The sequence below is a fragment of the Barbus barbus genome, assembly GCF_936440315.1.
Source record: "Barbus barbus genome assembly, chromosome: 29".
NCBI classification, from domain to species: Eukaryota; Metazoa; Chordata; class Actinopteri; order Cypriniformes; family Cyprinidae; genus Barbus; species Barbus barbus.
Window position 1 is genome coordinate 23,535,034 of NC_136757.1, and position 27,889 is coordinate 23,562,922.

Consider the following 27,889-nt stretch of genomic DNA (forward strand, 5'->3'; position numbering starts at 1 on the left):
CAGATAACCTGTTTTATTTTAAGAAATTGAAAAATCTACTCACTCAAATTTCATAGAACGTTCAACATTCAAAATGGAACTGACAGTGATTATGTCATTGTAATATTTCTATACTGAATTGTTTTATTTGCATACTAAATTGTGATTATTTTTTTTTCTTCTTGCATCGATCTACCCATATATGTTCATTTATTTTGTTTTTAAGTGCATGGGCTAAAATAAGATTATAATTAGCCAAATCCAAGGTCTAAAACCAAAATATTCTTTTGCTAATCTGAATACACAATTTTTTTCCCCCAAATCTAGATTTAGCAAGTATTGGATATAACCACATTCAACTCATTGTCAGTAACATAAGAAAGCATGTAGAGGGCAGTGTCAGTACATACTCCTCCAATCAATGCAAAGCATTTCATTAGGTAATTTCACAGTGTGCTAAATACATTCAATTGCACCTAAATCTGTTTCTAATAAACAAAGCTGACACACAAGGAGTCGACTGTGGTAGGATGATTTATTGGTGCGCTGAACTAATAATGCAGTGAGATGTTCTGCATACTACATACTACGGCTTGAATATGATGGTGAAATGCAATTTTAATATAAAACTCTATAAAAAATATTTTTCCCTAGTCAAAAGTACCATACAAATGATTAAAGTGTATAAAATATAATTCAGGGGTACATAGGTGTGAGATTGGTAATCTTTTCCATATTGCCAGCACTGTACAAACCTGGGAGATTTTATGTAATCTGAAATACAGCCACAGGCCTGAAGTTACAACAGCACATCTTGCAACCAGGCAGTAAAAAACAAACCTCAGTAACATATTTACAATCCTAAGAATCGAGTCCATATGTATGCGCTCTTGTGTTGCAACAGTTTATGCAAACGAGTAAAAAGAAAACTGATTTAGGAGGAAAATGCCTAATGAGTTAATTCAAGAAACATGGCATACTTGATGTGAAAATACATATAGAAAACCTACATGCTCAAATAACTTGATACATCTTGAAAGCAACATCAATAATATAAACATCATGCCAATTCAAACCTCGTCGAAATGAACGCAATCTAGCTCAAATGAGCAACAGAACTGTATCCCACGCCACATACATCAATAACATTTCTCGCAAACACTACATGAAACATAGATTGATGCCAAAAGTTTGAACAAATACCTGTTTGGAAGTGATAACACTAAAAGGTTTTAAGTCTTTCCATTCAACAAAACATCAAGACTTGAAGACTTTGGTCTATATGAGCAATAATCCGAGGAATCCAAGCACTCAGCTGTTCTCATGCTCACATAAACACCATATGTTGTGCACATTGAAACGTGAACGTTTCTAGTTTGATTTTAGCGTGTTTTGGTACTGCTGCTCTGCCATGAGATCTCAGCTGAAGGCAAAAAGAAGTTAAATTAGGCCTCGAAGTACTGTCTCTCCACCTTCTTAGTGACGGTGCTGCTGGACATCACACCCCTCTGCACCATCTCCACCTGCCGCGTGATGGTGCCGCCCGACTCTGTGACCTGCCTGCTCGACATCATCATCATCCCATCTAGAAAAAACACACATCAGACACAGATACGATGAGGGAAACATTTACACTGCAGTAAGGTCAAGAATTTAAATAGAACTGAAATAGAAATAAATTGGAATGAAATCAAATGTATCAACTGCTTTAAGTTTATAATACATTTTTATAGCATTATCATACATACAACCTACTGTATGGTATTTCCAGAAATATTAGATAATTGATATACCACCAATATAAATGTGTATTTAATTTAATAAATTACATTAAATATTATATAATACTACTTTCTGTTATATTTTATTATAATATTAGGGTAACACTTTAGTATAGGGTCTGATACTTACCAATCGGTAAGTATTGTTATTGGTTATTAGCATGCCTGTTATATATATATATTTAACATATTGGCTGTTTATTAGTACTTATAAAGCACATATACGACATGATGACCACATTCTACATTCCTAATCCAATACCTTAAAAAAAGTCGTAGTTAATGGTTTGTTAATAGCAAGAATTGGACCTTAAAATAAAGTCTGACCAACATTATTCATATTAGGTCTATTTTACTCCAAATAATTAAACATAAATAATAATCAATAGGATAAATCGATTTTTATTTCTGCTTTCTGAAAACAATGTGCTGTGGTATTGTGAAATTAAAACCTGTTCATTAAAATAAAAGATTGCGTTCATTAGATAATATTGAACTTCATTTTATAGATATTTGGATAAATATGTATTTTACATATCACAAAATAAGCATAATTACCTAAATGAATTAATTATGTTTCATAGGTTCATATGAAATATTATAAAATATCTAGTTATTTTTTGTTATATTTAATACAAATATTAGTAAATCTTAATTTCACACTGTGGTCTAATTTACTTCAAAGAGTCAAACATAAGTATTAATCAAATTCAAGGTTCAAATGTTATTTTTTTTTTTATTTTTATGTGTGTGGTGTTTATTTGTTAGTATTCAACTGAAATTTGTCTTTTTTTAGAAAAGTAATAATTTGAGGGAAAATAAAATTCTCCATATCACAAAATACATAAGCATAATTAGTCAAAATGAATGATGTAATTATGGTTTGTTGGTTAAAACATCCTGTGAGGCCAACTCAACTGAAACGGTAACTGATAAATCCAAATGGAACAAACTCTTCAATTGTGAATTTTGCCCAACTCTGGAAGATGTAGTGTGTGTTATTACCTGGAGACACGAAGGGTTCTGAGAACATGGTGTGTGAAGTAATCTCTGTTGGCAGGTTGAACACGTCTCTCTTTGTGACTGAATGACTGCTGTATTGTGACATGGAGCCTGAGGAGGACCAGAAGAGAAGAAGAGATGATTTAAAAAAAAAAAAGCTTCAACAAACAAAGTTTATTACCAGTAATTTTCCTCAAAGATGACATAAGATTAAATGCAATGTATTTCAGAGTTAAACAAAATATTCAGCAGAAAGTAATATAGGGCAAGACTTGATTTTATCAAATGCAAATTGATTGAACCATAGTATTTTATATCACTGAATCATTAAACAGTTAACAGTGAGATATATATCATAAAAAAAGGCACACACTATCATATCACTCTCTCTGTCACACTGTTGTAATGTCCAGCATACCTCCATCTTGGGATTCGATGGTGATGATGCCTTCTCGCTCTGGTCCAAAGCCCTGCGTGGTCTGGGCTTGAACTTTGAATTTGTATGGCATGTTTTCTTTCAGGTCAGACACAGTCAAAGAAGTTGCAGCGTTGCCATTCACCTGGAAGGAACGAAGATCTCCTGCAAGGACAGCAAAAATAGAGTCTTAACAAGGATGCTAAAGAACAGGGGTTGTTTCTGATTATTGCCGTTGTGACTGCTGTGGACATTTATGTGGATTCAAAGTTCAGATATGTCAAATGTCAAAAAGAAAATAAAGAGGGTGGTGTCTGACCTCCACTGTGCAGCTGTTCACAGGTGACCACGTAGCCCAGGATGTCCCCATTGGGTTTGCGAGGTTTCTCCCAGCTCAGCTGCAGCGTGTCTGGACTCAAAGCTGTGAAGATCAAAGGTCCTGGAGCGCTGGGAGTGCTGAGTGTGAATGGAGATCCTGAATGACAGCACACACACACATACATAAATGGTTTAGTAAATGATACATAGAGACAATAATGTGTTAATATTTAATGAAGATTTCAGGATAGCTGCCACTGCTAATGCTGGTAGGTACCAAAAAAAAAAATTTAACTCTCACCTGGCATTGGGCTCAGTGGACTCTTGGGGTCGACAGCAGACTCAATGGTGATGACTCCCTCTCTCTCAGGACCCCAGCCCTCTCGACTCTGGGCCTTCACTTTGAAGATGTAGGAGTGGTTGGGCAGGAGATCCTGAACCACCACAGAGTTCTGAGAGGGATTGTTCACTTCAATACGCTTTACCTCACCTATTAAAGAAACACAAGACAATCAAAACATTAATAGTATATAATATGTATACATGTGTGTGTATATGTATATATATATATATATATATATATATGTGAACATTAATTGAGATCATAAATTAACTGCTAAATTAAATGTAAAAATTAAGTTTATCTATTATTCTACTATTCAATTATTTCAGCAATTTATTTTCATATATATATTTTTTTAATGAATAGGTGTGACAACTAATTGAGAAGAGATGGATCACCTCCATTGAGAAGCTGGTACAGGACGCAGTAACCCATTACATCTGTCTCACATTGGGGCTCCTGCCAGCTCACTTTCAGGGCCGTGGGCCCCAGGGCAGAGAACACCAGTCTGCTGGGAGTCTCAGGAACACCCGGGTTGAAGCGTGAGTCTGAGGGCATGAGCAGTGCAGACGGTAAAATGTCAAACCACAGAACAGACATATTTAATTTTGCAGCCACAAATTGTTTTATTGGTTCAGCACTGGGGAAACAGCAGGGAATTGGCTGAGGTGTGTCAGTCTGTAAGTAAGAAAAAGCAGGGATGCTTCAAACTGAACTACATTTTTCAGTAGTATGACAGTAGCTCAGCTACTTCTAAAATAGTTTAAACAGATACATTTCCAGTAACAAGCTAATTCTCACAACTGTTTAGCATAAACGTGTTTTTGTGTCATATTTTGTTCTTACCAAGTGAACTAATAAAATAGTCAAATGTGCTCTACTTCTACTTCATATTCTATCATGAATATGCTCATTTAAACACACAAGTAAATAAACCAGTTCTAAAAAAAGATTCACTGATTTATTTGGTTCCCTGAGCTGCATTTGGTCTTTTTTCAATACATATTTTAAAATAAATTTGGTGTTCTATAAGTATATAATCTTTTTTATTGATTAATAAATAAGTTCAACGCTGTCTGAAATGTTAGGTGCCTAAATTAATATTGTTTTATTTATATATAGTACACCGACGAAAAGATCTGCTTTTAACTACTTTACATTATGAAAGGAAGTTATGGTTTCAAAGTACCCTCTCCTGACGCACTGCTGGTTGTTTCCGTGTTCACTCACCCTGAAGAACACTATCCAGGTTCTGCAGTGCATCGTTGATATCTTCAGACTGAGTACGAGCTCTGGAGCTCAAGCTGTAGCTGGTAGTTGTACTCTGGCTGAAGCTAGAGACCCCTGAGAGACAACCAAGCCACGGCAGGGTGGGGTATGGCAGGGTGTGGCGGGAAAGGGGTTGGAAGGCAGCCGTCGCATGACGAGAAAACAGCGGGAGAGAACCAAGTGTAGAGAGAAGACAAATGGCATAAGGGGGAGAAAAAGAAGAGCAGGATTGAAGCGAGAGTGAGCCAAGGATTCTTGCCAAAAGCTGCACCTTGCGAGGCATTATATCAAATTTCATTGCCTTTGTGCACGCAGATCTATCAGGCTTAATTTACCTAAGTTGTCCAAAAATCCACCAGACAGGTTTCCCATGACGATAGAATCCCTCACACCATCACCATCCGTGTAATGCCTGTTCTCAGAACGCTTCCTCAGGATCACTTCCTCTTTGAGAAGTCCACCATCCCTAAGATCATATTTGTGTGTCGTTGAGCCTCCTGATTGTGATGAAAAACAAAGAGTGGTTAATGAGTTTTGGAGACAGTTGATTCAAAAGTATGCATATTAGTGCTGTGAAATCGATTAATTGTGATTAATCGCATCCAAAATAAAAGTGTTTATAGTTTACATATTATATGTGTGTGTGTACTGTGTATATTTATATACATACACACACACACACACACATGTTGGTTTTTGTGGTTTATGGGACTCTCCATAGGCGTAATGGTTTTTATACTGAACAAACTGTGTGTGCTATTGCCCTACACCAACCCTACACCTAAACTTAGCCCTCACAGGAGACTTTGTGCATTTTTAGATTTTCAAAAAAACACCATTTAGTATGTTTTTTAAGCCTTTTGAATTACGGGGACATAGGCAGTGTCCTCATAAACTACCTTCATATTGTAATACCTTTGTCATACCCATGTCATTATACAAATTTGTGTCCTCATAAACCACATAAACATGCACACACACACACACACACACACACACACACATATATATATATATATATATATATATACAGTGCCCTCCAAAAGTATTGGAACAGTAAGACCAATCAATCTATAGAGATGAGAGATTAACATTTCAGCTTTTATTTACAGGTATTTTCATCTGGATCTGATACACAACTTAGAAGATAGCACCTTTTGTTTGAACCCACCCATTTTTCATGTTACCAAAAGTATTGGAACATACAGGTGTGTTTTGTTGACCTGGTGTGTCCTATTAATTGATTATTCAAACAACAAATAGCACTGATTGTCTGCGCTCAGTTTCAGATCCGTGCAGACTGCATTTATAGTTAGTTAGACGTGTAACCAACATGAAAACCAGAGAAGTGTCTATGGGTGAAAAACGAGCAATTGTGAAGCTGAGAGAAGATGAAAAATCAATCAAACCATTGCACAAACACTGGCAATAGCAAGTACAACCATTTGGAATCTCCTGAGGAAGAAAGAAACCCCTGGTGTACTAAGTAACACACCTCAAACGGGTAGATCAAGGAAAACATCTGCAGTTGATGACAGAAACATTGTGACAGCTGTAAAGAAAGACCCTAAAACAACTGTTAGTGACATCAGCAACAACCTGCAGAGGTGAAGGTATCACAATCTACTGTTCGCAGAAGACTTCATGAACAAAAGTACAGAGGCTACACCAGAAGATGCAAACCACTCATTAGCAAGAAGAATAGGAGACGAGCCTCAAAAACTGATTTTATGGACCAAAGTGATGGAAAGGCTAAAGTTTGGAGAAAGAAAGGATCTGCTCATGATCCCAAACATACAAGCTCATCTGAAACACAGTATACACAGGTGTTATAGTACACATTACACAAGTAATGTAATGGCTTGGGGTTTCATCGCTTCTTCTGGGACAGGCTCATTAATCTTCATTAATGATGTAACACATGATGGCAGCAGCAAAATTAACTCAGAAGTCTACAGAAATATTTTGTCTGACAATTTACAGAAAGATGCAACCAAACTGATTGGGAGATCCTTCATCATGCAGCAAGATAATGACCCAAAACATAGTGCCAAAACAACAAAGGAGTTCATCAGGGGCAAGAAGTGGAAGGTTTTAGACTGGCCAAGTCAATCTCCACACTTAAACCCTGTAGAGTGTGCATTTTACCTGCTAAAGCAGAGACTGAAGGGAGTAAAAAAACTGAAAGAGGCTGCGGTGAAAGCCTGGAAAAGTATCCCAAAAGAAGAATGCAAAAGTTTGGTGATGTCAATGGGTCACAGGCTTGATGCAGTTATTGAAAGCAAAGGATTTGCAACTAAATATTAAGACTTTTTCACTTTAATCTGTTAATTCTATCTGTTCCAATACTTTTGGTAACATGAAAAATGGGTGGGTTGAAAAAGGTGCTATCTTCTAAGTTGTGTATCAGATCCAGATGAAAATACCTGTAAATAAAAGCTGAAATGTTAATCTCTCATCTCATATTCATCTTTTGATGTTAAACCCAAATGTTTTCAGTCTACAGCAAAAATAAAGGAATTGGCCTTACTGTTCCAATACTTTTGGAGGGCACTGTATATATATATTACATTATATATTACATATTAGAAATATATTACATATATTTCTTAAGTTTTTTTCTTAAACTTTTATTTTGGATGTGATTAACTGCAATTGATCGATTTGACAGCACTAATATGTACAAAATCAAAGAATGATTCATAAACCCTCAAATGAAAATTCTGTCATCATTTACTCACCCTCATGTCATTCCAAACCAATATGACTGTCTTACTTTCATGGAACACAAAAACAGATGTTCTGAATAATGTTCATGCTGCTCTTTTCCAAAACAAAGGTACAGTAGACCAGAAAGAAAATACAAAATGAAGGGCAAAAAAGTGCCATAAAACTATTATAAAAGTGGTCAAAATGACACTATAATCCAAGTCTTCTGAAGCCATACAATTGCTTTGCGTGAACAACACTTTCACTTTTTTACTTTAGATTATCTGTGAATAACAACTTGCACAACAGTTCAAAAGTTCGGAGTCTGTAAGATTTTTAAAATATGTTTTAAAGACATCTCTGATGCCCAGGCATCATTTATTTGGTAATACAGTAAAAACAGTAATATTGTGAAATTGTATTACATTTAAAAAAAAAAAATGTCTTTCTTTTTTTAATATATTTTAGTTCAAGTTCTTAAACTTTATTAGAATTTAAAATCTAATTTCTTCCTGTGATGCAAAGATAATTTTTCATAATTTTAATTTTTACCTTTGTGTTGTGTTCCACAAAAGAAACAAATGCAGGTTTGGAATGAAATGAGGATGACTAAATGATAACAAAATTGTAATTTTTAAGTCAACAATTTTTTTCTCTGATACCTTTGCCGGAAATGTACGTTGTGGTGCTGCTGTGATTTGTCACACCGGTTTGGGGTGTGGAATGGCTGTATGTGGATGAGGAGGAGCTGACGTTGCGGGAAAGGGAACCGCTTCCTCCTGGGAACAGGAAATTCTGGTCCCACTTTCCATTTACAAACTGATCTGTGAGAACATATAAGAGAGAAGATGATATCATGAATTAGCACAGCAATATTAGCGCATTAGAATTCACAGTTGAAGTTAGCGCTCCAGAATAAGGCTTTGAACTGCGCCCCAGAGGAGGGAATCACCTCAGCAGACCCAAACTGCGGAAAGCCTCTGAATTCAGAAGAAGAAACACTATTTTTATAATAGCAATGTAATTAGCAGTCTACATAAAGATGCCAATTAGCATTCTGATACTCTTGATGCCAGTTAGCACTCAAGCGACTTTGCTAGCACAGCTTTGGTTTGACGTTGGGTGTGGATGGCATGCTGTCGGCCAGGGACAGGTCTTCACCTTGTGGCAGGGTCTGTGCATGACTATCGGTGGCATCTGTGGCCGGGCTCAGGCGGTGGGGGATGATGTCAGCAGGCAGTTTCCAGGACACTTTACGGAGATCCAGGTCCGAACCGACTAGCTGGACATGCTTCCAGCGTGAGCCTTAGGTAATCATGTAGGGAAGCAAGCAAGGCACAGGGGATGTGTGTGCTGTCCGTGCTCAACTTAATTCACCCAAAATGGAAAATTCTGTCATTAATTATCCTTTTTTCAAACCTCTATGACTTTCTTGAATACAAAAGGAGATGGTAGGCAAAACTTTAAAAAGGCAAAGTGAATGGGGCTACAAATCCAAAACATTTTTTGTGAAATGTTAATTTCAAGTTTATTTGGTAAAGGTATATTTATATCCAATACGGACCATAATCATGGTAGTTTTTAATGTTTTATGTAATTTTTGAAGCGTCCATCTCCAATCGCTGTGATTTTATGGAAAAGATCTGAATCTCCTTTCTGTAGATGTTGACAGAATTTTGATTTTGGATGAACTGTTCCTTTAGTAAGTAGAGTTAGGCAAAGAAGGAAAGAAGAAAAGGTGGGAAGCTGATGTCCTCTGAGCCCATCCATGATGCTAGCGACGTTTAGCAAGGCCGAGGAAAGTCTGATCATTCTTGCCAAATGAGAGCCAAAGAAGCCCAAACGGTACATTCCTGAATGCTGCACAAACAATAAGTTCAACTTCCATAAAGAGCCCAGTCACCCAGTTTTACAAAGCCATAAGGAAAGAAAACAACACTGCTCCATGGCAAAGGCAAGTGATTGTGGGGTCTTCAGGGGACTAGAAAGAGCCTTTCAATTTCAACAGTAGCTGCATACGAATGATGTAAAGACATCATCCTGTTACGCTGCAGATGAAGGCAGACCATGGCCATGTCTGACTGCTATTGACCAGTAGTTGCTACAGGTCAACGTAGCATGGAAAAGCTTCCGAATGCTTGAAACAATTCCACCTACATGTTCAGGCATGCAATACAGACAAGCATTGACATGTTTCGAAAAACATAAGTCTTTCCCTACTATCCCTAATGAAAAGACTACCATTGTCAGGATGCTAGTGTGCTGGTGTCCCCTATACCAAGAGTTGCATGGCCAACCAGTTTACCCATGCTGGTTGAAACTTATCCTGGTCATTTCAGCAAAGATGTGCAGAAAACACACTACTGTTCATGTTTGGGTCTAGTAAGATTTTTATGTTTTTGAATAAAGCCTCTTATGCTTAACAAGGCTGCATTTATTTGATTAAAAATACAGTGAAACAGTAAAATTTTGAAATATTATTTAAAATAACTTTTTATTTTAATATATTTTAAAATGTAATTTATTCCTGTGAAGGCAAAGCTAAATTTTCAGCAGCCATTACTCCAGTCTTTAGCGTCACATTACCTTCAGAAATCATTCTAAGATACTGATTTGGTACTCAAGGAACATTTCTTTTGAAAACAGTTAATTGATGGTTAAACTGCTTAATTTATGGCATTTATTTGAAATTGAAATCTTTTGTAATATTATTATTTTAATGGATCCTTGCTTAATTAAAATATTAATTTCTTTCTTACTGACTCCAAACTTTTGAACAGTGGTATACATTGACTTCAATGTGTTGCAACAGTGCACCACATCACAAAAGATACCCACCTTCAGTCAGATCTGTGACGCTAGGCCTTTGGCTAACCGTTGGGGATCGCAGTACTTCATTACTGTACATCAGATAGCTGTCATATTCATCACCAGCTTCTGCATCCACAATGGGAATGTCAGGAATGATAGGAACTGTAGAAGTGAAATAAACCAGAAAAAATACCACAATCAATTCACAGTACAATGATTTATTAAACAATTGCTCGGTCTAAACTTGGGTTAAATTCCATCCCAGATGCTTACTTGACATGGGTCTGGTAGGTTGAGAAGCCAGGTTGATTGTGGCGTCTCTGTACGGGCCCCAGCCAACCTTATTGCGAGCACGCACTTTGTAACAGTAGGTCTGAGAAGGCTGCAGGTTCTCGATGAGAAGCATGCGCTTTTTGGGGTTGTCAATCATCACCTTCTTAGAAGGTCCTATAGGCTCTGAACAGAGAAAGAAAATGTGCATTCAGAGGAGCACTAAATATTACAATACTGACACACAGATTCGATAAATAGTATTTTAGGACTCGTACTCTTGTCCTCGTCGATGGGTGTGTAGATAACCTCATATGAAGTAATGACACCATTTGTCTCTGCTGGCTCCGCCCAGCTGACCTGAGTGACAGTGGGGCTGATGACATTGAAAGCCAGGCGACCAGGTTCACCAGGTACTAGAGGGGTACAATAATGCAGATGAGCATGTTTGTAAGACAGAAACTTCAAAAAAGCATCAACGGGTATGCTAAAAAATGCAAGTATGAAAAGTATGACATGCATGCTTCTTAAAAAAAAAAACTATAAAAATTCAAAATTAGAACAAAGTCCAGAGACTGACTTACCATCCTCTAGAGTCTGGCATTGGATGACATTGCTGTAATTGCCATCTCCGAGTGCATTGTAGCCACATACACGCATCTCATAGTCGCAGTATGGGTAGAGATTAGTCAGCTCGGCTTGAGGAGACTTCACATCCAGCACCTGAGCATCAGCCTCAGGGTCTCCATAAATCCAGTACTTCACCTAGAAAAACAGCAAATCACAGCTCAAATTACTTATTTAACAGCATTCTTAACAGGCTTTTTAGCTAAACTACTGTTTATTGAAATATTAAATTTATTAAATATTGCAACTCTAAGGCCCGGTTTCACCGACAGGGCTTAGACTAAATCAGGATTAGGCCATTGTTCAATTAGGACATTTAAGTAATTTTTAGAAATGTGCCATAGAAAAAAACATTACTGGTGTGCAAAACAAAGGCCCTGACATGTTTTAAGATCAGTCAGTGCAAGTTTCTTTCAGTTGAACATACATTTCGTTCCACTGTATGTCCCCACTTGAACTTGAACTTGACCTTGACCTTGAACTTGAACTTGAAATAGCTCTAGGCCTAGGTAAGTCTTGTTTGTGAAACCGGGGGTTAAACTTTACAAGCAGAAATGGGCTGGGACTAAAAAACAGCACAAGATCTATCCTAATATGACACAACCCACAGTGTATAATCTCCTACTAGCCTACAAACACTTCTGTTCAAAACCTTGGGGTCAGTTAAAAAAAAAAAAAGAATAATTATAATTTAGCAAGGACATTAACTTCATCAAAAGTGAGAGTAAAGACGTATAATGTTACAAGAGATATCTATTTCAAATAAACGCTGTTCTTTTGACCGTTCTATTCATCAAAGGATCCTGGAAAAACTGTGTCACAGTTTCCATAAAAATATTAGGCAGCATAACTTTTTATAGTTTTATAGATTTATAATAATAAGAGAAATTCTTTAGCAGCAGATCAGCAGAGGTGGGTAGTAACGAGTTACATTTACTTCGTTACATTTACTTGAGTACATTTTTTGGGTAACTAATACTTTTAGAGTATATTTTAAAATGGGTACTTTTACTCTTACTCAAGTATATTTTTAGAGAAAAAACGGTACTTTTACTTCGTTACTGTGGGAGACTCTCCTCTCGTTACTGTATCTTAATGCAATACAACTTAAAAATGCTTCAGTTTATTCCAAACGCGCCGTCTACTTTTCTCTGGGCAATGAACGATGCCCATTCGCGAATGACTCATTCTTTTGAGTCGATTCTGTTTAAAGGCTTAATCAAACCAGTTGGCAAACCAGTGAATCGGTTCGCGAATCAGTTTGAATGATTCGTTCAGTTCCCTGCCGCACGCGCTGAGTCTCTGAAGCGGTTCTCACTCAGATAACAGAGAGTTTATGAACATCTAGAGCGCTGAAGACGTGGCTTTGGATCTACAGTCAGTTGAAAGCAAATCTGCAAAGGCTTGTTTGCTACAGCTATATGAAGATCTTTTATTAGATGAACACCGCGTGTGCTGTCTACTGTTCCACAGGTATAGGCCACGATACCACTTTGACATTACCAGTTTGTTGTACATGTAACTTACCTTACATTAAATACAATGTATAATTTATACATTAAATAAGCTCTCAGAGAGTATGAAATGAACACCCGCGGAACCCGCGTTAGCTCTGCGCAGCGGCGCACGGCCTGTTCTAGACACAATTAATATTCATATTTTTACAATATTTAGCTTGCAAAAATATAGGCTACATTTGTTTACATTTTGCAGAACAGAAGATCCGTCAATATGCATTTGTTTCGTTATGTTCAGAGCAGTAATGTGAGGCGTTTTCAGAGGTTTCAGTGTCAGAGGTTATAGGATAATACATAATTAATTGACTTTAAAATATCATTTAATTCAGTGATGCAAATCTGAATTTTCATCAGCTGTTACTCCAGTTTTCGGAGTCATATGATCCTTCAGAAATCATATCGATTTATTACCAGTGTTGGAAACAGTTTTGCTGCTTAATATTTTTTGGAACCTGTGATATTTTGTTCAGTATTCTTTGATGAATAGAAAGCTAAAAAGAGCAGCACTGATAATAAATCAACATGATTTCTGAAGGATTATGTGACTCTGAAGACTGGGGTAGAGGCTGATGAAAATTCTGATATGCATCACTGAAATAAATTACATTAAAATATATATATATATATATATTTTTTGAACGGCAGTGTGTGTGTGTGTGTGTGTGTATACACATACACATTACATAAATGTAATCTATATATCTAAATAAAAATAGACTATATTCAGTACCTATATGATCCAAAGTAACTAGTAACTAACTACTTGAGTAGTTTTTTTATCCGATACTTTTTTACTCTTACTCAAGTAACTATTCAGACTATTACTTTTACTTTTACTTGAGTAAATATTTCTAGAAGTACTTTTACTTTTACTTGAGTACAGTTTTTGGGTACTCTACCCACCTCTGCAGATCAGCATATTAGAATGATTTCAGAAGGATCATGTAAAGCTGAAGGCTGCTGAAAATCCAGCTTTGCCATCATCGAAAAATTTTAAAATATATTAAACCAGAAAACAGTTTTTACTGCATTTCTGATCAAATAAATGAGCTTTGGTGAACCTAAGCGACTTCAAAATTTTGTAAAAAAAATTTATTAATTTTATCATTTAATTCACAAACAGAAGTGAAGAAGGTTAAATGCAGAGCACAAATTCCAAGTATGGATCACCATACTTGGCCACATGTGACTTCACTTCACTTCGCTTTTTAATTCATATATATATATATATATATATATATATATATATATATATATATATATATATATACTGTATATGAATCAATGTTTTATATATTGTATTCAATGTGTCTAAAACAGCAAAATTACATTTATTTCATACACTGTAAATGAAAAAAAATCTACAAATAAAATATAAAGCCTAAATTTTCTCCACACATTCCTGGCATTTGCAACTACAAATTTAAGAAAACACCATCTCATATTAGTTAACGCTGTGTAAATATTGAAACTTTGACAGATTTTCACATCTCTATCTAATCAGTAACAGGATTATGGTCAGAGACAGATGTTTTGAATAATTGCTGTTGCTTAACTGCACGCATTCCTTTACTTTACATATGTACACAAAAAATAAAAACAGACTATACACACTAAATAATACAAAAACTAATGCAATTTTGTAATGTGTTATATCAGATTATCATGTTATGTGACCTACCTTGTAACCATTGGCATTTGTACTTGGGCTCCAGTTCAGACGGATGTTTTTAGGGCCGGAAGCAACAGCTTTGATGTTGTTTGGGGCGTAGAGGCGTCCTCCAGGAGATGTGGCTAACTGATGAACATGTTCAATTTTCTGAGAATCCATTTTCCCATCCCCTGAAATGACATAATGCAAATATTAAGTAACACTCAACATCTGCAGACTACTGAAGGGTTCAGTTTTCCCATAAAACATGAAATCAAATAAAATAAATAAATATAATTGGTTGCAAAGACAAGACCCCAGAACTGACTCAAAACCCCCTGTTTTCTCACCTCTACCATCGATGACGTTCACCACTGAGGTTTTCCTCTCTCCAATGATTGCATTGTTGCTTGGGTCAAACAGTTCCAGTTGGAAGGTCTCGGGTATGATGGGAGATGGATACGAACGAGGATCAATGACAATGTTCTTTTCCGTCTCGCCAGGAGCAAATTTGAGAGGACTGGAGAGGTCGAAGCGCGAGGCTTTGTTTGTGCGCCAGGACACAGTGGTCGGACCCTCCTGGTTTCGAGTGCGTACCACAGGGATGGAGTAAAGTGGGTCGGATGTATTGTAAGTTTGAGTACTCTTCTTAAACATCATGACACTGGGTTCTATGAAGACATATGAGACAATTCAAATTTAGGTTAAGGAATAACAATAAATTATATTTTTAAATCTGTAAGCCTGATATATACCTGGTTTATCTGCAATGGTGATAGTGGTGCGTGGGTAACGGCCCAGTTTAGCGCCTTGCCGTGGGTTACTCAGATCCATCACAAATTGTTTGACCTGTTTGTCCTCCAGCAGTCCATCTCCCTCCCCAAGCTCCAAGAGTTTCACTGGGACTGTCTTCTGCGTTTCGCCTAGTGCATAACTCAAGTCTCCATCAACTGAGATATAGTCCTACGAAGAGAAGAAAAAAATAAGCACACAATCAAACAAATAAGTGACTTCAGGATGTCTTTTTCCCTGCATATTCATAACATTTTATATGCATGATATAAAATATCACTTGTTTGGCAATTACATCTCTGTTGTGGTTTAATTTTATTAGAGAAAATCTAATCATTTTAATCAAATGTAAATACAGAAATACAGAACTTGTTGTGAAACACAAGTAGTAAAGTGTATTTTACCTTCTTGTCTTTGGCAGTGAGGTCACGGGTGCAGTATGTGACCTGAGTCCGTCCATCCTCTATGATCTCACGACTGATCGGGATGTTCGCCACACCATCCTGACGACTGTAAGTGTATGACGGCTGCAGGAAGGTGAAGATGCTCCTAGCTATATGAGAAATAAATAAAAAAACATTAAAGACTTTGCCACTTAATACCCACTTAAGAAAAATTGATATCAGAAAATGCTTGATTTTAAGAATAATCCTCACTGACTGGCTGAAAACAATATGCCAATGTGGTAAGAAAAGGCATTCTCTGTAAACAAGTTTTGTCAGATTTGTCTTTTATTATTTAAACCCATCTTACCATGTTCCTTAATCACGGTGATGTTGACATGATCTTTGCCAATCTTTGCAATTCCTACTGGAACGTCAACGGCTTGAACAAGCAGCTCTTTCTTTTCGTCATCCTCATCTTTGATAAAGAGGGGAACCCGGACATCCACCGACTCCACACCCTCCTGAAACTCCACAGCCCCTGCAGCTTCTACAAGACAGACAAGGACATGGACATACACATTAAATTCACATAACAAAGCCAAAGTGTTACAACAGACAACGGACTGCAATCTAAGTGTAGTTAAAGGTCTGTGGCTTGTGCAGGGTGTTTTTACCTCTGTCTGTAGCTACAGTGTAGTAGCCTGGAACCACCTTCAGATCCCGGAAGTTTCCAGCCTGAACCTGTTTATCTGTCAATTTCACAATATCTGGGTAACTGGCACGAGGGGCAGATAAAACCGTGTCTACAATCGTGTTGTTCTGTCTGTGGATGCAAATAAGAATTATTATTGTTTCTCTTCAAGTTTTCGAATTTGTACTCCCTGTACAAATCAGTAAATCTAACAAAGAAATATCCAGTTCATATTTCACCCCAAGGCTGCATTTATTTGATAAAATACAGTAAAACAACAATATTGCTAAATATTATTATACAAATAATACAATTTAAAATGTAATTTATTCCTGTGATGGTGAAGCTGAATTTTCAGCAGCCGTTGTTCCAGTCTTCAATGTCCCATGACCCTTCATAAATTATTTTAGTATTCTAATAATAAAAAGTTTTGTGAGATTTACGCTAATCAATAAACTCAGACTTAAAGTATTTTGTCAATGCTAGCTCAGTTGTAGCTACTGTACCTCTTTCCAGAATTTCTTTGTGTCCTGAGGGAGAAGAAAAAGAGTAAAACAGTACATTCAGACACATGTCAAAATCTGAGACTTTGGAGAAAGAATTGCCCACAAGGCATAGCCACACCAATTTTAATGAGTCACTGACAGCTACTTCTCACCTGAATCTAGTCTTTTGCACTCTCTGAGCGCCAGGGATCTGCAGGAACACGTCATTGAGCTGTTTATGAAAAACAAAGAGACATTAGCAGTCAGGCATGACGGTTCATGTGAGAGAAGTTGTTTCTTGTTTTTTTGGGGGGTGTGGGAGGGCATCACACATTTATAAGGACTTACGTTGTCCTCTACTTCTCGCCTGAGCATGTCTGTGTCCCGAGCCTCAGGGTTGGATAGAGTTTCTGAATATTGCCGGTTCAGACGAAGAGAGACAGGGTACTGGACTATAAAGAAAAACACATAGAGATGAAAGAAATGAGTACAAGCTAAGCAAGCATGAAAAAATGCCTTGTGTGGTAAAAACAAAACAAAAAAAACATGTTAAATTTAAAGGGATAATTCCCCCAAAAATGACAATTCTGCCATCATTTACTTTCCTCATGTCGTTCCAAACCTGCATGACTTTCGTTCATCTGTGGATGTTTTGGACCCCATTGACTTGTATAGAAACATTTTTCAAAACATCTTTTTTTTCTATTGTTTCAGAATGGAAAGGTTTGGAACAACAACAATTCAGATTTTGGGGTGAACTGTTAATTAAATACTGGTCATACCAGATGACTAGACAACTAGTTAAATCTCAGTCTAGACTCACTGGTCTCTTTGGGGTTGGGTTTGATTTGGTTCTGTGGGTGGTTTGGTCCTCGATGAACATTGTCTGTCACTTTCCAGCGCGCAATGTCTGTGCTTTTGGGTGGGCCGGTGCGCACCATTGGGGTGTCCAAATGATCAGAGGTCAACAAAGACTGGCGTAGCAAGTAGTGATCTTCTTTGAATCCCACCATACGACCTGCCAATCACAAACACATTAAAAACACAACAGTAAATCTGTTTCTGCTGATTTCTTTATAGTGTAACTGATGTGTAACAGAGAGAAAGATGATTACCTCTGCCACAGCATGGGAGAAGAGCAAGACATGCCTGTTGGGGACAGGGAGCAAACATTAATCATCTGAGATTTAACATTACTAAACCTCATCTTAACCAGTCACACACAACAAGTTTTAATCAGCAAGTAACTTGTGGTTTCAAAGAAAGCAAAAACGCTGTCCAACACAACAGGATCAAAGCCAATTAGAATAGATAACGAGACAAGCAACAAGACATCATACTTTTTTTAATCATATATCATCGCCTCCAATAAAATCTTGATAGTTCTGTTCCACTTAGCTGTATAATACACATCAGACATGTTCGGATTGACTGTATTTTTGTTCTTTGTGCAGTATTATCAGTTTCACTGACAACAGAAAATAACTTGGCACTGGAAACTCCTGATGTTGTGCCTGGTTATGGGAAGGTGTTTGTGTATTAAATTGTCTTTCTCTTTTTCTTCTCTTTCACTTTCTTTTCTTAGCCATAGTTTACAAAATTTGACAAAACCTCCTTTTCAGGACTTTCAGACATGCTGATTTTGAAAATAAATAAATAAATAAATAATTAATTAAAATAAAATAAAATAAAATTACTTAAATTAAATTAAATTAAATATCTACCTGGCAACAGGCGCAGTATTTCCAGCAGCAGAGCAAAAGCAAACCAAGCAATAGCATCAGAAACATAATGAGAGGAATCAACCACAGGAAACCTGCAGGTGGACATTCTGATAAACAGAGAAACAATCAGTTAGTTTAACCCTGACGTGCATTACTCACCACACTCTTGTTCAAGAGATATATTTCGTATGAAATAATACATGATATGAATATGAGAAATGATTTTAAAGGAACTTATATGGCCACCTAAATGCTGTATAAATCATTTAACCTTTTATCATATAAAAAGTACAATTAATATTTGTGTATATCTCACCTTTCTTTTTCTTTACTAGGACGTGGTGTTCTTTGTCTGTGATGTTTAATGGATAATTCACAGTATAGTGATATGTGCAGTCGTCATCTTCGTCACGGAAACTGCACGTCTCTATTATGTTTTTATCTGTGGACACAAGTAAATCAATTCATCATTGTTTGATCCATCCATAAACAAATCCATGAGTATAGCTATGTCTTTTAATATATAAGTAAGATCTGATGCCGTACCTTCTTCGAGCTCTTCCACCATGACGATTTTAAAGGAACATTCATCACATTTCCGTCCTTTTCTCTCGCCGGTGTTCCAGGCCTGGCACTGAACGCAGCTCCTTTTGGCTTCACACATGCCCAATTGTTGCTACATTATGAAAGACGGTTGGAGTTGGTATAAGTACATAACTAATTAACAGGGAATACAGACAGACGGACACACACACACACACATCACAGTCATACCTGGAAGTTCGCTTCACAAGTGGGGCTCAGTGGAAGTCCGGAGTGTTCACACTCACAACGACCGCATTTACACACACCACGGCCATTACAGATGTTCTACAAAAGAGAAGAACACTTTTATTATACACAACTGTGTTTTACCTAGACACATGTCAAAATTGAGCTATGAGTGAAATGGGTCTCTTAGACTGTCAACAGTTCTGTGCCTCAACTATGCCATGATTTAGAGAAAACAGATTGAGGACACTGATATCAAATCACCCAAAATTAAATGGAAAAACATCAGTTTCAGTGTTGATCTAGAATTTTAACTACCAGCATCTTTAAGCAAGTACTTAAATTAAATAATATAATAATATATATTTATATAATACATTAGATATAGACTGTTGTGTCCTTTTTATGTTTGTTTTGATTTTACATTTTTGTGCAGTCAGCGGGCCATTATTGCTAAATAAATCCCAAAAACATAAGCCTAGAATATGTAATCCTTAAAAATAAATGTGAATATTGACATACCATAGACGTGGGGGCATAGTTTACTTGACCATACAGTTTGAAGTCAATAAGAGTTTTAATTTTTTTAAAGAATCTCTTATGCTCTCCAAGGCTGCATTTATTTAAAAAAAAATCTTACTGACCCTACATTTTTGAACAATAGTTTGCTTGCAAAGTGATTTTATATTTTTGTGAACATTACCCCTTTGCTGTCCAGACATGATTCGTTGCTAATGGGACATTCACAGGCATCTCCAGTCCATCCCGGTGTACAAACACATCTGCCCATACTGCAGCTTCCACGTTCTGTTGTTGCAAACAAAGATGAAAGGTCATAAACCTGGAAAATTAACTACAACAACACATCAAAGCATGCCTGCAACTAATACAACATTGTCAATTGACTGTATTGCCTGTCTTTCTTTCATCTCTCAAACTAAATTTGGGATATTTTCAAATCGAAAAATCTTTTCACTAACCATTACAGAGAAATCCACCAAATCTCTGGCACTGCGATTTGTCAAACTGGCAGAAGGGCCCTTCAAACTGGTTTGGGTTATAGCACACACAGGTCCCACACATGCAGTCTCCTCTGCCTGAGCAAGGCTCGGTCTTCCCAGGTTCGATGCACATGGCAGAGTCTGTGGCGATCCCTGCTGAACAGTTACAGAAAGGGCCTAGCCTATGAGAGGCGGGGCATAGAAAAGAAGCGGGGTTATGGACTGCAATATAATCTGTACAAACCAAAGATGTCAAAAGACATAAGAATTAATACTACCATCCATCATAACACTGGCATTTCCCACAGACAAGATCTCCATGGCCATTACAGCGCACTGCATTTTTAACTGGGGTCTGATGTTAAAAGTAGAAACAGAAGAATAAGATTTTAAATGAACACGCAGAACAGGAAAAGGGTTATGAAGAGGTTGCAGGCCTCACCTTTTCGCAGTCACATGTATGACAGAGCACTTCAGCATTGATTCTGAAGGCAGAGCTAAAGGTGGTTGGTTTGACTCTTAAGGTTCCTGCCCGGTCAGCCTGGTTGGCATTACACACATGCTGCTCTCCTACCTGATTAAGAGCCTTCAGACGGACTCTAAATTTACCCTTTACAGAGAGAAAACTTAAATCAGCATATTTATAACAAGGTTTTCACATTTTAAAGCATAAAATTTGTTTATAAAATTGCAGTGCATGCAGCTAGTGTGACAACCAGCATGCACCTTTTAAGATTTGTAGTATATTACATTAAATATTTCAATAAATTAAAAATAATAGAAATACATTTTTATAAAGGAATCAATTAAAATATGTTCGTAAAAACTGAAATAAATAAATAAATAAATAAAACACATAAATAAATAAATTTGTTTGAAGTTCAGGGAAAATGTCAGGGCAAGTAAAAATCTGAACTACTGGCCCGACCTGGATTATGATTTTACATTTTAATTCATATTCAATTATTTAGTTCCTTCTGAAAAAATGGCAAGTGCGTGAGAGACTACATTTGAAGTTGTCTATTAAAAAGAAGTCAAAGACACTCACAGTTTCACCTGGACTGATTTTGAAATTGCCAGACTCAGAAAACGTGCCAGACTGAGAGAGTATCTTGGCTTCCACTGCTTTTGGTCTGTCTTCTGCACGGATACTGATCTTGGAGCGAATATTCTGTTAAAAAAATTATGGTTCAAAAAAGAGTTACATCAAATTTGAAAAAAATAAATAAATCACAGCAACGTATTTGGTATGAAAATAAATTTACCTGAAAAGCTTTTTCTAAAATGTTCAAGATGTTAGCGGAATCTTCTTGCAACTGTCCCAGCTCAGCAATAGGGAAGTATTCAGAAAGTTTCTACACACAAAGGAAACCATAACATGTGTCACAAGATCCAGTTTTTATCCAGTTTTTTAGAACTTTAAAATGGAGACAAACTGCACTTATCATTGAGACAATTAAAATACTTTTTTAAAGGCATACAAACCTCGTAGTAAGAGTAGGAGTGATTAGTAACTGCGAAGATTGGAATGATGTTATGTTTCACCAGAAGTCTCACTAGGGTGGGTATAGATGGGTAGTCTTGACGAATATCATGTGTATAATTTCCATCTGGAGTCAGGTGACATTGCTCATCGTTACGATCCAAGATGCCCGCAAGCACATTGGCACCGTCTGCCTCATAATGGAATGCCGATTCGGTGGAGAAGACCAGCAAGTGGGTGCTGTCTTTCCTCCAGCCAATTTGTTCCTGTGAAAATGGGAAACAAGTTATACTGTAGCAGTAAGAAGTAAGTTACCGTTTACAGAACTGTAAATGCCAAGCATTTTTCACTTCTGTCTACCAAATAACTTTTTAAAAATAGACTCTCAAGACCTGGCAGACAGCAGTCTGTAAGATGGCATCAAAACCCCCCTCGGGGGCGTCCAGGTTGCCAGATATGCGCTCTCGCTGGAGCTTCTGTCTAAAGGTGTCTATGTTGCTGGTGAGACTGATGACGCTACGGAATGAAAACGGAGGGTCACTGTTGGCCCACGGCTCTCGTAATCTGTAAGAGGAAAAACATATATAAGGAGCGTGTGCAGACAATGTCAAACTGAGTGGTGCTGTAATGCTGTATTATTCTTACTTGGCTTCCCTCATGTCTGTCTGAGGCTCGGTGACTTTGTCTACAAATTTGCCAAATCCGATGGTGTAATTGTCAGAGAGCTTTCCAACAAGCTTTGCTGCATGAGGTGAAACCAGACAATGAATGAATATTAAAATGTTGCAAAACAAACAATTTTGTACTCATGAGTGTGGCACCCAACCCTAGCTTGCCCAAGGGGTATAATTTCAAAAACAGGGACTCGAAATACGTATTTAAAATTGAACTAACTTGACCCACCATCTAAATAACGCAACACTCAATATGAAAAACAGTGAGACGTGACACAACAGCCAATGTAAAAATACCTAGAACACATCCTTAAACACACTGTTGCAGCGTAGCATGATACTCGAGACATTCATTTACAATGGACCTTATCATGTGGCAATAAACAATACAAACAATTCTAACAATAAAGGTCTTAATTTTTCATAATTTATTTAGCAGACACTTGTCAATTATGATGGTTGCATCACCCCTTGCAATGTTTGAACTAGGCTGGGTGAAACAGCTTAACATTTTTTGTAGCCTTTTGGTGTAATTTATAAAATTATTATTTTATATTGGTTATATTTACACACACACACACATGTTGGTTTTTGTGGTTTATGGGGACTCTCCATAGGCGTAATGGTTTTTATACTGAACAAACTGTGTGTACTATTGCCCTACACCAACCCTACACCTAAACTTAGCCCTCACAGGAGACTTTGTGCATTTTTTGATTTTCAAAAAAACACCATTTAGTATGTTTTTTAAGCCTTTTGAATTACGGGGACAAAGGCAGTGTCCTCATAAACCACCTTCATATTGTAATACCTCTGTCATACCCATGTCATTATACAAATTTGTGTCCTCATAAACCACATAAACATGCACACACACACATGTTGAGATGAGAACAAACTGTTGAATCAGAGTTCCAGTTTAAACTGAGTCACATCTAAAGTGACCAACTCTAACACCATGTTTACTACTGTAGTTCATTGCAAAATTAACAGTGGTGCTTAATTTTACACAGCAAAACATCATATATGACCCAGCCCAATTTACAATGGTTACCAGCCCAGATCTAACCACTATGCAACACCGCCCTCCTCACTCACTCACCCAGCTGGTCTCCCATTCTCTTCAGGTTGTCCAGATCATCAGACATAGAGTTGGAGAAGTCCATGAGGATGTAAAGGTCCAGAGGGCCACGGGCTGGTTCAAACACCTCCATCTCCACCTCCTTCTCCTCCCCGGGGAGAAGCGTCATCTTCATTAGCTGAGGGGCCACCTGAGAGTAGTTCAGTAACTTATCGATTTGCACATTCTGAAAAACACACAAAGACACATGAACACATAAACACACATGATTCCACGATATGGACATGTAAGTAAAGTGAGGGACAGGATTCTGATAAAACAAACCTCTTCAATTTTCCTACTGCTCTCAATTGTTACCATCCGACTACTACATTTATGGGCCTCTAAGTTGTCCTTCAGGTCACAACGCTCATGCTCGAAGAGCTGAAGAGAAATAACAGATACAAATAAAAGCAATGACACAGCTGTGGTCATAAAGAGAGCTACAAAGGGTTTTATGAACATACAAATAACCGAACACCATACTGTAGGTGTCATAAACGGTGGGGGCTGTAAAATAAAATATACTACTGGTCGAAAGTTCAGCAAGATTTTTCTTTTTTTAATTAATACTTTTATTTAGCAATGACACATTAAACTGCTCAAAAGTGACAGTAGAAACAAAAAAGAGAAGAACTGCTCAAATCACTGTTTAATTTAAACTGTTGTTTAAATGAATGTTGGTCATTTCTAATCAGATTGTAATGGTTTAGATTTGTAAATGATCTCTGGATCAATACGTCGTATAGACTAGTTATAAAAACATGTTAAACACATATACAACATCAATTCATTTTTCAGCATAAGGATCAGTGAGTTTCACCTCATCGGGGCAGTAAGCACATCCTGTGCCAATCCGGATACATTCTGAGCAAGTTTTTGCCCTGGCAGCGGTACAGTGGTTCACTATGTAACACAAAAAGCATAGTCTTCTTAGCATTATATTTTTGGGAAACCTTTGAATTTCAATGCAATAAAATAAAGAATTTAAACATCAAACGGATAATACCAGAGACTTCCTCCAAACTAACTTTTTCACATTTTTCTGAGCCATTTTTGCAATGACTTTTAACCAACTGTTCATTTTAGTGAGTGTACCTGTATAAAGTCAGTTCTCCTAAAGTTTCTAAAATTCTTGAAAAAGTCCAAATAAAAGCAACCAAATACTTTTTTCCGTCATTATTTTTAACAATAAATCTATTATCTTTGATCTATTATCATTTAAACAACCCAAGTAAACTTCTTTTGCTTGAAAAGTGCTATCATTATTTAAAATAAATAACACTTGGGCTGATGTTTTATTATTCAGTGCTTTGACATTTATATATATATATATATATATATATACACACACAAATATTATTGCATGCAAAGCATTTGGACAGTTAAAAAATGTACTTCACTGTATTAGATAATAAAACATCAACCCAAATGTCATCACATATATTGGTTGTCATTACCAATTATAGTTAGCAGAAAGTAATCTGTTTTTTTTTTTTTTTTTTTTTTTTTTTTTAAATGACTTGGCATTGCTTCCTGAGTAAAAGTGTTTGTAATTGAGATTTGAGATTTAAGGGGCTTGAGAGTTGATGTTCCCACCCTGATTAGCACGGCTGGCTGTCACAGCGAGCAAGAGAACGTAGATCCCCACAGCGAGACGCAGCGCCCATCCTCCCATTTCAGTCTGAAACATAAATACAATAATAGCGAGATCACACATTTTACATAAAGTTAAACATGGTGAACAGATGTCACACAGATTCACATGCGCACATATGGAGATACACAACATAACTGATCATAACAGAACTGAATAATTCAAGGCATGCAAGATATGCCTTGGTAAACACAATACTTTCAGCAAAAAACTCATAATGACCAGACACACTGCAGTGGACATTTACTTGAAATCTACACCATTTATCTGTATGTGTCCATTACACTTTTAGAGACGTTTAGAGACCACTGTCCATACCTAATCTACAGCAGAATAGCATGCACCTCAGCTGTTATATCAGCGCTTAAATCACAAAAACAGAAGCAGAAATATGATCCACCTGCCCGATATCACTTTCTCTCGCTTTTCACTCTCTCCCTTTCTCCCTGAAAACATCAAATGAAAGTTGAGCCCATTTCACCCCCCATAAATCTGAACTCTGACAGTGAAGAGGAGAAACAGACCAATGATTCCTCAGGAATTCCTCTCATATCCTCTAGAGATGGACACGGTGAAGAGAAAGACAATGGAAAGTTTGAGAACAACTTTTCATATATATATATATATATATATTTGTGCATTACACTTAAGTCTTATTTTTTTTCTAATTGAATTGCAAAAATTAATTGTTGATTGTACTCTGCATAATTTAATATAACTTTCAAATTATACATTTTTTGTAATTACATTATATTAATTTCTGAATTTAATTCAATATCAATATTTGCTGATTAGAAACAGGAGTCTGCATTTTTTTAAGCGTTTTTTTAGTTGAATTTGTTCTATTCCATTGAGCTCCATCTAGTACACAAAACACAACCTCTGAACATCTCCATACTCATTCTGTGCAGTCTGTTCTTGCTAAATGTGGTTTGGTGAAACTTATTACTAGTAGTAGCAGCTGGTGCTGAACTAACTGCAGACTTGCAAAAAAACATCAAGTTTGTAGTTCAAGTACTATGAACATTATCCAATGGCACAAAAATCACTAACGATGGAATTTATGCACAAGTCAAGTTACAAACAAGGTGTTTGACTTTTTTTCTTTTTTTTTTTAAATAAGTGTACTAAATTATGTTAAATTAACAGCCTTGCAAATTTTATCCATCAAAAAACTAAACCCCCAAAATATACAAACCATTACTTTTACCCCTCAAAACAGGATTTTCTATTTACTATTTTCTATTTACATTCACATATAACTGCTCAAGTTCATATTTTGACCAACATCACTGGAATTTCACTCCAGGATGGAAGAAAACTCAATCTCATATAAATATCACTGCGCCTGAGACCTGAACAGACCTTAGCATGCTATTGTGAACCTGATCTGGCCTGTGCTAACCTGGGCATATCAATCATGCTTTAAAAACTTTAAGGAACAACTTTTTTAGAGCTAATTTTCTCAGCAAAGCTAAATACAAATTTGACTAAATGTAAGTCCATCTCAGAATAATGATGACATTAAAATACAATCAACAAACCTGACACAATATATACTGAATTATCCAGACACAAATGTGAATTGATGGACACAAATGCATAACAACAGCGAACAAAATTCAAATAAAATGATCAACTGAAAATTAATGGTGCTTCAAAGATTCAGACTCTCTTTTGCAAAAGGCAAAACAACCAACAGCTAAACACTCTCATATATTCATAAAGATTTACTGGAAAAATTTTAGAAGGTGAAAAACAGAAACAGCTGAACAGTAGTGGGCAAACTTTAAAGACCTAAAACAAACTGATTCAAAGAACTCTATTCATTTCGCCAGCCACAAACATCAGCTGAAAAACACAACAAACAAAAAAGAGACAAACAAGTAAAGAGGAAAGGAGAAGTACAGAGATAAAAAGAGCCTTACAAAATACATGCATGACTGTGAGGCTTTACAAAAAATTGTTGATCTCACAAACCTCTTAGTTTGTTGTTTCCCAATCCAAGTCCCAGAGTCCAACCAGAAACAGCAAAGTTCTCTAAAAAAAAATCCTTAATTCTCTCCTTTGTGTCCAATGATTAACCAAAGAGGGAAAAGAACCCGTTTTCCACCTGCCTCTTCACAAATCTAAACAACAGGGAAACTTCTTGTGCTTGCAGGAAAAAGTTTCCTTCCTACCTCTCTTGGTGCTGTGCAAAATCGACTGAATATTCCCCCCAGATACGACTTGTGTTTAAGAGTGAATGTGTGTCTGGTCCCTCCTCTCTTGCTCAAGCTCTTCAGGTGGGTTACAGGCAACACCCTTACTTTCTTTCTCTGGCTTTGTGAGGTAACAAGGTCGCTCCACCTTTCCCTCTGTCCTTTGCCCATTCGCTCTCTGCACACTCCTTTAGCAGCACCCTCACCTGTGT

General features: G+C 36.8%; 1 protein-coding gene across 2 annotated transcripts; it reads right to left on the reverse strand.

Annotated features, from left to right (window-relative positions):
- Positions 1-27,889, reverse strand: LOC306849685 (integrin beta-4-like). Of its 2 annotated transcripts, XM_079384909.1 has the most exons (42): positions 27,457-27,889; positions 25,419-25,503; positions 24,643-24,725; positions 24,105-24,203; positions 23,802-24,006; positions 22,671-22,767; positions 22,418-22,589; positions 22,028-22,291; positions 21,808-21,897; positions 21,591-21,713; positions 20,985-21,152; positions 20,821-20,897; positions 20,522-20,724; positions 20,245-20,348; positions 19,545-19,640; positions 19,317-19,446; positions 19,087-19,212; positions 18,771-18,877; positions 18,162-18,195; positions 17,870-18,064; positions 17,395-17,498; positions 17,220-17,278; positions 17,068-17,091; positions 16,545-16,693; positions 16,238-16,417; positions 15,889-16,037; positions 15,448-15,655; positions 15,043-15,363; positions 14,723-14,883; positions 11,482-11,662; positions 11,176-11,313; positions 10,901-11,083; positions 10,655-10,789; positions 8,479-8,640; positions 5,443-5,604; positions 5,069-5,182; positions 4,237-4,386; positions 3,797-3,985; positions 3,497-3,652; positions 3,181-3,342; positions 2,766-2,873; positions 1-1,564 (listed from the first exon to the last, which is right to left on the reverse strand). In XM_079384909.1, exons 2-42 carry the CDS (start codon positions 25,495-25,497, stop codon positions 1,425-1,427), a joined length of 5,787 nt encoding a protein of 1,928 aa, XP_079241035.1. In that variant the 5' UTR covers positions 25,498-25,503; positions 27,457-27,889; the 3' UTR covers positions 1-1,424. The 2 variants fall into 2 exon arrangements, with proteins under 2 accessions (XP_079241035.1, XP_079241036.1); XM_079384910.1 differs by lacking the exon at positions 5,069-5,182 and having other exon boundaries at positions 170-1,564.